Raw genomic sequence first — 9,823 nt, 5'->3', positions numbered from 1 at the left:
GGCTTCTTCCGCGGCTTTATCTAAAGCTATGAATTCAAATTCCATAGTGGATCGGGCTATACATGTCTGTTTCGTAGATTTCCATGAGACAGCACCACCCCCAATAATAAAGACATATCCACTTGTTGAAAGTGAGTCTTTGTTATCGGATATCTAATTTGCATCGCAGTACCCTTCAAGTACCGTGGGGTATCTCGAAAAGTGTAGCCCATGATTTTGAGTATACTTGAGATATCTCAAAAACTCTAACAAGAGCTTTCCAATGCTCTTTGCTTGGATTGCTCGTGTAACGACTCAACTTGTTCACAATGCAAGCAATGTCAAGTCTAGTGCAATTAGTCAAATGCATAATGCACTCATTGCCCCGTGCATAATCTTCTTATGCCGCGGGCTTGCACATGTTCTTGCTCAAGTGAACTTTGAACTCTATAGGCGTCTTAGTCGGGATGCGATCATAGGCGTTGAATCTCTTTAGTACTTTCTCAATATAATGAGACCGTGTCAAGATGATTCCTTTGAATTAGAATTTTTCATTCCAAAAATCACATCGGCTAGACCCATATCCTTCATGTCAAAGTTTCTCTTTAACATGGTTTTCGTATAGTTAATCACTTAGGTGTTACTACCCATGATTAACATATTGTCAACGTAGAGACACATTATAACGTATCCATTATCAGTGTTCTTAATGTAGACACATTTGTCACATTCGTTGACTTTAAATCCATTTGATAACATCTCATTATCAAATTTCAGGTGACATTGCAACGACGCTTGTTTCACTCCATAGAGGGATTGAATCAGTTTGCAAACCTTTTTCTCTTGTCCAACTACTACAAAACTTTTAGGTTATTCCATATAGATTTCATATTAAATCACCATTTAAACTTGTCAACTGTTCCAACGGCATTAAACTTGCTTTGAAGGAATCATTTGCATCCTAAAGGTTTAGCACCTTCAGGTAGATCAACCAACACCCAAGTATGGTTTAGCAAAATTGAATCAATTTCGCTTTGAACAGTTTGTCTTTAATGCAGCCTAATGTTAGTTCTTCATCCAACATAAAAGCATTATAGTCAGGACCAAATGTCTTTGCTGTACTGACCCTACTACCACGTCTTAGTATTGTATCGTTTGGATCGGGCCTTGTTCGCTTGTGCGATTCTGGCTCTTCATCCGCTGATTAAGAACTAGTGGCTTCATCCTCAATTCTCGTCTCAGAATTGGGTGCAATATTTTCCATATCTTTGTGAGGAAATATATTTTTCAAGAAATATAACATTTCTTGACTCGATTGTTGTTCCCACGGTCACAGTCGGTATTTCAGACTTGTGGACAACAAATCGATATGCACTACTATTAAGTGCATACCCAATAAAGATTCAATCAACCGTTTTAGGACTAATTGTAACTTCTTTGGGCAGAGGAACCATCACCTTTACCAAACACCCCCACACTTTGAGGTATTTGTAGGATGACTTCCTTCTCTTCCATAACTCATAAGGAGTGACATCCTTACTTTTGAGTGGGATTTTGTTTAGGATGTAGTTGACTGTCAAAACAGTTTTCACCCACATATTCTGGGGCATCCCTAAACTAATCAGTAACGCATTTATCATCTCTTCAAGAGTTCAGTTTCTTGCGTTCTGTAACACCAATAGATTGTGGTGAACATGGTGCAACCGTTTGAAGAGTTATACCACTTGTGTTGCATAATTCCTCAAACGAGGCTACATATTCGCCTCATCTATCACTTTGAATCATTTTGATTTACAATCCAAGTTGATTCCCGACTTCGTTCTTATAATTTTTGAACACTTCAATTGCTTCATCTTTACTTCTTAAAAAATAAAGATAGCAACGTCTTGTGCAATCATCTATGAACGTGATAAGGTATTTTTTACCACTTCTAGTTTGCACGAATTTTAAATCACATACATCAGTGTGAATTTTCAAGAGGTTTCATGTTTCGTTCAATATAATGAAACGATAATCTAGTCATTTTCGCCTCAAGACAAATCTCACATTTGTTTTTTGGGTATTGACTTCTTTTGTCTTTAGTAAATTCAAGTTTACTAAACTTTTATAGCATTATGATTCACATGTCATAATCTGTAATGCTACAAATAGGAGGAAGTATTGACATTTTCATTATTAGCCAATGGCTTTTCAAACACGGCGAATAGCCGATACACTTAGTTTAAAAAGGACCCTCGGTTACATAACATTTTCCGATGGATTTTCTAAACTTATATACAAAGAACTTATCGGACTCAAATATAAGGTAAAAACCCCTATGTACAAGTATTGATCCAGAAACTATGTTCTTGCCTATGTCCGGGACATGTAGCACTTTCTAAGAGTGATTGTCACGTCGGACGTCATCTTGAGGACCATATCTCCAAAGTCGACACATTTGGATGAGACTTGGTTTCCTATGTTGAGCTTCCTCCCCTCAACAGTCTTGTAAGTGTAGAACTTACTTCTATCGGCACACACGTGGGCAGTGACGCCCGTGTCGATGTATCAACCTCCTTTATTCTCGACGTGGTTGACTTCTTCAGTTACCACGGAGGCTATGTTGCCTTTGGCATATTTGATAAATTTGGATCCACTAAGCTTCTTGGTTGGTGGCTTTATCTTTCTCCCGACATCTCTCATGGAATGGGAAGGGCCAAATGTCTCCCAACATTTTGTCAAGACACGGACGGGTGTCAAACGTCTCCCGATATTTTCTAAGGGACCGACGTGTGCCTTATGTCTCCCGACATTTGCTAAGGAACGAACAGGAGCCAAATGTCTGCCTATGTCTCCCGACGAACGGGAGACCGACGGGTGCAAAATTTGTCCAGCCATTTCACATGGGATGTAAGGGTGCAAAACGTCTACTGACATTTTATAAGGCACGGATGGGAGCCCAGGTCTCCCAATGAACAGGAGACCGATGGGTGCAAAATTTGCTCCCGACATTTCCCACGGCATAGATGTGTGTCATACGTCTCTCGACATATTCTAATGCACTAACGGGAGCGAAATGTCTCCCGATATTTTGAAGGCAGAACGGGTGAGAAATGTCTCCCGTCATTTCCCATGCCACGGACAAGAGTCGAATGTCCCTCATGCCTCCCGACAAACGGGAGACGTCCCTTGGGACCTAACGTGTGCCAAATGTCTTCCAACATTTTCTGAGGCACGAGCGAGAGCAAAACGTCTCCCATGTCTCCCGACGAATGGGAGACGTCCATTGAGACCAATGGGACACGCCCAACGACCCTATGTCCCTATCAATGGGAACGACGGGAGACGTCCCGTAAGACTTCCCTGTCTTTGGCCATTCATGAGGTCTCTCCCCCACATTGGAGTCAGTCGTGTTGATTCTAACGACATCAACTCTCGTGTTGGACCCGACGGTCCCAGCACTCAATCCATTAGAGGATTCTACGGAGCCACTAAACGTGGAACCACTAGTTCTCGTGTTGGCCCCGAAGGACTCAACACTTGATCCGTTAGAGAATCTCAAGGAACCACTAATAGTGGAACCGTCGGTTTGTGTGTTGGCCCCGAAGGCCCCAACACTCGTGTTGATCCCAAAGGACTCAACACACGATCCATTGGAGGATCTCGCGGAACCACAAAAAGTGGAACCGTCTTTCTTCGTGTTGGACCCGAAGATCCATTGGAGTCGTGGTCATGGCGGGGACCCGACGGGGACCTCAGCGGGGAACGGTGGGCACGACGGTTCTTGAGTCGGGAAAGCGACGACGGGGAACGCAGCGACGGGATCCATCTCCATGCTAAGGTATTAGTTTCGAAAGTTTTAGATTCAACTTATAGTCCAATCTCCTTCTTCAACGGATAGTATATCTCGTCTTGCGATTGTTGGTGGAAAATGATATTAAACTGCGATACAAAGATACACTAACCGGGCAATACAACCCAATGAAGAATGGAGAAATTAAACGGAATAAACTGAATTGAAATTACAAAGAAGAATTCGAAACAATAAACCGTAAAGATGTAAGCCGAGTCGAGGAGTCCTCTTTCCGCAAGACGAGATACGCCCCGGTAGTGCTCTCGGTTTGGCGTGTCGTCCCCAAAGATAAAACGGCTTCATCTTGTTCGTTGCAGCACCGCAAACGGAACAAGCTCCGGCGAACTAGATGATGGCGAGGGCAGAGCTTCGACGGGAAGACAATGAAGAGAGAGGGAGAGAGCTATGCAAATGTGTTGTGTGTCTAATTGTTTGCAATGCATGAAGTGACAGTCTATTTATAGGCCAAGTCCACCCGCAGGAGCATTGATGGAGTCAACAGCCATCATGGGTGCCATGATGGTTTGACTGTAACCGCCGGGGGTTACTGACTGGTGCACTAGCCAGTGGGAGCTGAAGAGACACGACGCACCTGGACATGCTACACGACGGGATACACCATGGACCGTCGGGGTCCATCGGGGACCTTTCGTCTCCCGTTATGCGTCGGGGTCCAGCGGGGATATTTTGTCTCCCGTTGTGCATCGGGGTCCAGCGGGAACGTTTTGTCTCCCGTCATGCGTCGGGGTCCAGCGGGACCATGACTTGGACTAGGACCCGTCGGGGATCGCGTGGAGTTTGGGGTGGTCTTAAAAGAACAAGCGGGGCTCGAACCACGCTTCAACGACTAGCTCCAAAGAACAGCCCAAGGCACAAGGCACAAGGCACCAGGCACCAGGCACCCGGTGCACGGGGCACGGGTCACGGTGCACGGTGCGCGGCTCGCGGACGGGCGGCGGCGGTGGTGCGCGCCTGTGCGCGTGTGTGGGCTCTGTCACCCGTCTTATTCCACGATAATTATTACACATAATAATTCATCTGATTAAATACTCCATCAAAGAAGTTTATCATCCCCGATGTGGGATAATCAATAATTAGTTAATTAATCCCTTAGTCTCTTCACATAGCTCATTTCTAGCTTTATTGTGACCAACTTTAATATATTATTTCTCACTCACTGGGAATCGGATTTGAGAAAATGAATATACTACGGTCATCTACTCGGAACGTAGATCGACGCTATTACATTTAATTTCATAAAATTAAATGTCTTGTACCATTTATTATTAGTCAAAAATCATTTGACCAAGCACGATTCCAACAGTACTGTGCTTATCTCTATCAAAACAAAATGTAATTAATTTCATTATGTGTTTTCAAAGATGTATATTGTTGGCTCTTAATCATATTTTGAGGTACCAGCTTGTGACTAGAGGGGCCCGGCTAGATTAATTCCAAAAGATTTATCTAGCACCAAAAATGCTACAAAACCTTTCCTTTAAAACTTGATGAAGCTACATCACAATTTTATTATCTGATAAAACAGGAGGGGGAGAGAGATATTGCATATCATCCATTCTTCATCTTCCGAGATAAGCTTACGACCATTCTACTTTCATCATTGACTTCTCATACTGGTTTTGTAATTGAAAGTAGGGAGGTTATCCTAAAAAGGCTTCAAGAAGCTTTGAAGGCTAAAACTTATCTTCTTGTTCTTGATGATGTATGGAACGAAGATGTTTCCAAATGGGAAGACTTTATAAACTCTATATCAGGAGTCACTTCCACTGAGGGAGACGGCATTATCATCACTACAAGGAGTCAAAAGGTTGCTTTGATTGTGAATCCACTTGAAATTCATTCATGAAATGGCTTGTCACATGTAGACTGTTGGTCCGTTATCACAGCAAAAGCCTTTTATGAAAATAGAGAAGTTCCATCAGGATTTGAGAGGATTGGGAAAAAGATTGCTGAAAGATGTCAGGGCTTGCCCTTAGCTGCCAATGTTGTCGGTGGTGTGCTTCGCTCTAAGTCCAAAGAAGAGTGGCACTTCATCAATGAAAACTGGCTTTCAAATGACGACGAAGCTCAAAATATCGTAAAAATACTTAAATTGAGTTTTGATCATCTGTCTCAACCATCACTCAAGAAGTGCTTCGCCTACTGTTCAATTTTCTCCAAAGGTGAGGAAATGGAGAAGCAAAAAGTGATTGAGCTATGGATGGCAGAAGGGTTTCTTCAACTTGACGAAAGATATGAGATGGAGTCTGTAGGCAATAAGTTTTTCAATGTTCTTCTACAGAACTCTTTGTTGATAGTTGCACAAAGAGATATTTATGGAGACGTTTGGAGTTGTGTGATGCACGATCTTGTGCATGATCTTGCATCTTCTAATTTGAATGGTTCTCATAATGTAGATGGCATCACCCCAGTTCAATACATGGTTCACGAGGAAGCAAGTCCTATTCCAAAAGAAGTGGCAAAGCATTTGCGTAAATTATTCTTCAAAGGTGTAACTTCCGTTTCCATGTTCTCAAACTTTGAATGTCTACACAATCTAAGTCTTACTAGTAGTGATTGTACAGAGTTGCCCAATTCAATTAGGGAGTTGATACATTTGAGAAATCTTAATATTTCAAATACAAGAATTGAAAACTTGCCAGAGTGGATTGGTGAACTCTATCAGTTGCAAACATTAAGAGCATTGTGTTTGCCCACACAAAAAATGCCAAGTACGTTGAAGTATTTGATTAAGTTAAGGCATCTTCATATCGACTCTCGTGTAGAGTTGCCTGCGGATATGGGGAGATTAACTTGTCTCCAGACACTCATACACTTTAGAGTGGGCAAAGAGAAGGGATATCAAATTAAAGAGCTCGGAAGTTTGAGGAATCTCAAAGGAAGATTAGAGATTCGTAATCTTGAAAGGGTGCGTGATAAGGAAGAGGCTATAAAAGCAAATATGTTTGAGAAGTCAAACTTATCTTATTTGGTGTTTCATTGGAATGAGCAGAGAGGAGATGAAAGTAGAAGTGATGAGAGTGTGTTGGAAGGCCTCCAACCCCATGAGAATGCAAATCTGAATGTGTTGAAAATTGAAGGGTTCAATGGCAAAAGATTTCCGACATGAACTCAAAAGATGGCAGTATGGGATGGTCTTCAAGGCTCTTATGTACCACTGGACAAGTTGTTTAGTATAACATTCAGGAAGGGCACAGAATGTGAGGAAATCCCAATGCTTGAGCACTTGCCAAATCTCAAATCTCTTATTTTCCAGGTATTGAAGAAGGTGAGGTTCATAAATTGTTCATCCAATCATTTAAAAGACTTCACTATAAGTGGATTAGAGCGAATGGAGTGCTTGCCAGATGGATTATTTTATAACAATCGCAATCTCTCGAACTTGATGATATACGAATGCCCTCTGTTGAGAGAGTTGCCGGATGGACTGGACACCCTCAATTCTCTAGAGCAATTATATATCAGGGATTGTCCAAATCTGAAGTCGATCGGGAATCCAAGTTTACAGTCACAGGGAATCCTCACTAGTTTGAGGCTGTGGATTTCAGGGTGTGGAGAGCTGAAGGAATTTCCATGCGAAATGCTAGAGTCGTGGGCGCCCTCAGTCTAATATCTTGAATTGAGGAGGTTAAGAAGCTTAAATAATCTACTGGAGCTAATTAACTGTCTATCCAAATCATCACCTCGTCTCGCTGAAATGACAATTCTTGGCGTTCCTAATTTTATGGCTAGTAGTCTTGGTTTTGAGAGTTGGGGTGTAGGCAGCTTGAAGGAGTTAAAGATAGAAGTGAGTGTGGAGTGGTCAGAAGAGAAGAGTGTTTCCATTAAACATAGTGTTGATGTGTTATTGGAAGGATGTTGCAACTCACTTACTTAAAGTTGAAGGGAATGCAAAAGTGGGAGTGGATACCTCAATCAATTCAACATCTCACTGCTCTTGATTGGTTAAGGTTAGAGAACATAGGATTGGAAGAATTGCCCCATTGGTTTTGGAACCTCTCATCTCTAACAAGGTTGTCACTATATAGCTGCAACAAACTGAGGCATCTACCCTCTGTGGATGCACTAATTCCCCTCACTAAATTAGTTTGGTTAGAAATTAAAGATACATATTGATTCTGAGTGGCGTAACAATGACACTGTCTACGTTGATGGCCGTTCTCTTGCAGCAGCGTAAGCATGGTAGCAGCCGCTCTCTTGCAGCAGCGTAAGCATGGTAGCAGCCGCTACTCGATTTTATTTTATCTAACAATAGCTGATTTCATGTACGTTAACTACCAATCTGCTATTTTGTTGTTCAGAAGAATATGACAAGAGTTGTGTGGATGCTATCAATCTCAGGTGAGACATATTATCACTTTCTATTGCAAACTTGCAAATCCCCTTTCTTTCCTTTCTATCTCATTTCCATATTCTTTCCTTTATATGTAACACATGCTTCAAACAAATATGTAGTTGTAAGAAGTTAACGCAGAATAAAAATACACATTGAAAATACTAGTACAAAACAAGCTTAATTGATTTTTCAACAATAGGTGAATAAATATGACTATGGTCAAATTAGAAACAATCCATGGATCATAATAATCCTGCCATATGCATCAATTTATAGACTTGCAAAACACCAAATTGAAGAAAATAACAACATTACAAAAACAGAACAAAACAATTTGAACAAACACAAACTCCAGCATTAAAAGGGAACAACATAACTGAGAGAATCATGCAATTGAGTTGACACTTAGGCATCAGGATTGGCTTGAACATATGCCTCAATGGCCTTGAACATAGCCATGGCCTTCTCTTTCCCTTCCTTTATCTTCTCCTCATTAATCTCGACCTCGCCTTTGGTGTTGTAAATGCTTCTGTTCTTGCAGATGCATCCTCTATCTTCCGTTGGGATGATCTTGATATGATAAGTAATGGATTCGAGGACACCTGCAAGAGCGTCGCCCTCAATGATGCTGTAGGTGTGTGTCAAGTTCTCCTTGTCAATGGCCTCCACGCGGTGCTTAGCGCTCTTATACTGACTTCCTTCACCAAAATGAATGATCTTCACGGTGCCAACACCACCATCTCCTTCCACGATCTCCACGTTCTTGATGGCCTGAGGCATGATCTTGGGAATGAGAGTGTCGGCGTCGAGAACCATGGCTTTGAACATCTTTGCAGCTGGGAGTGAGGAGGTAACCTCCATATCATAAGTGATGGCAACCATGGTTATGGTTTTTAAGCTTGAAATAGAAGTAAATAATGGAAAATAAAAGCTATGAAGGCTTGTTTGTATGAATTGTGATGGGAATGTGGCCTTATATAGTGTGAAAAAGAAGCTTCTCTTGTTTATTCATATGATTTTTGTATGTGAAAGACATGGTATCCATTACCAGTTATGGCTTCTTCGTGGATTCTTTTTCTTTCTTTCTTTTTTGTATATGAATATAATGCTTGTTTCTTTCTATTTCTCTATAATTTATTTCAGTTAATGTAAATATTAATGTGTATATCAAGATTCAAGACATTCATGGAGGTTATCGTGCAAGAGGCTTAGAGTTTTTAATAATGCTGCTATTGAACTCCAATTCATGGGCCGTTATTTTAGTTCAAGTACCAAACATTATCTTTCATGATAGAAGTAGGAGTATAAAATAATTCAAGCCAATCTCATATTTATTTTAACACATTAATTAATTTTAAAATTTGAAATTTCATCTTTCACATACTGAACCGTGATGTTGTATCAACCTATATTATCACTAAGTAAATTAGATTTATGATGATGTACGTATATTATTTTGTGAGACAAAACATGATAATAATGTATTGTTGGGTTAGGGCTCTCAACATGTGGAAAAAAGACTCATATGGTATTGGCCCGTTTATTTACTTCAATAGGTCAATGGAAAACTTATAAATACCTATCAAGAGTGTAGGAGCCATCCATATTGATAAGAGAGAGAGAGAAAAAAAAAATGTGTATAAGGAAAGAAGGGA

At 41.0% G+C, this 9,823-nt stretch overlaps 2 protein-coding genes across 3 annotated transcripts; one reads left to right on the top strand and one right to left on the bottom strand.

Moving 5' to 3' along the window:
• Positions 1-5,367: 5,367 nt before the first annotated feature.
• On the top strand, positions 5,368-8,845 carry LOC121744659 (putative disease resistance protein RGA3). Of its 2 annotated transcripts, none has more exons than XM_042138256.1 (3): positions 5,368-8,039; positions 8,134-8,173; positions 8,710-8,845. In XM_042138256.1, the coding sequence occupies exon 1, from the start codon at positions 6,003-6,005 to the stop codon at positions 6,939-6,941; it is 939 nt and encodes a 312-aa protein (XP_041994190.1). In that variant the 5' UTR covers positions 5,368-6,002; the 3' UTR covers positions 6,942-8,039; positions 8,134-8,173; positions 8,710-8,845. The 2 variants fall into 2 exon arrangements, with proteins under 2 accessions (XP_041994190.1, XP_041994185.1); XM_042138251.1 differs by having other exon boundaries at positions 5,368-8,048.
• Positions 8,189-9,248, bottom strand: LOC121744675 (major allergen Pru ar 1-like). Its single transcript, XM_042138264.1, has one exon. It carries the CDS (start codon positions 9,048-9,050, stop codon positions 8,574-8,576), a length of 477 nt encoding a protein of 158 aa, XP_041994198.1. The 5' UTR covers positions 9,051-9,248; the 3' UTR covers positions 8,189-8,573.
• Positions 9,249-9,823: the final 575 nt, after the last annotated feature.

Source organism: Salvia splendens, chromosome 1 (genome assembly GCF_004379255.2).
Source record: "Salvia splendens isolate huo1 chromosome 1, SspV2, whole genome shotgun sequence".
Classification (NCBI taxonomy): domain Eukaryota; kingdom Viridiplantae; phylum Streptophyta; class Magnoliopsida; order Lamiales; family Lamiaceae; genus Salvia; species Salvia splendens.
Note: the sequence above shows the minus strand (reverse complement) of the source record. Positions and strands in the feature narration are given on the sequence as shown.

What these genes read in the sequence shown, in the direction of transcription:
- LOC121744659 (XM_042138256.1), top strand. Translation starts at nt 6,003, where the DNA reads ATGGAGAAGCAAAAAGTGATTGAGCTATGGATGGCAGAAGGGTTTCTT.
- LOC121744675 (XM_042138264.1), bottom strand. Translation starts at nt 9,050, where the DNA reads ATGGTTGCCATCACTTATGATATGGAGGTTACCTCCTCACTCCCAGCT.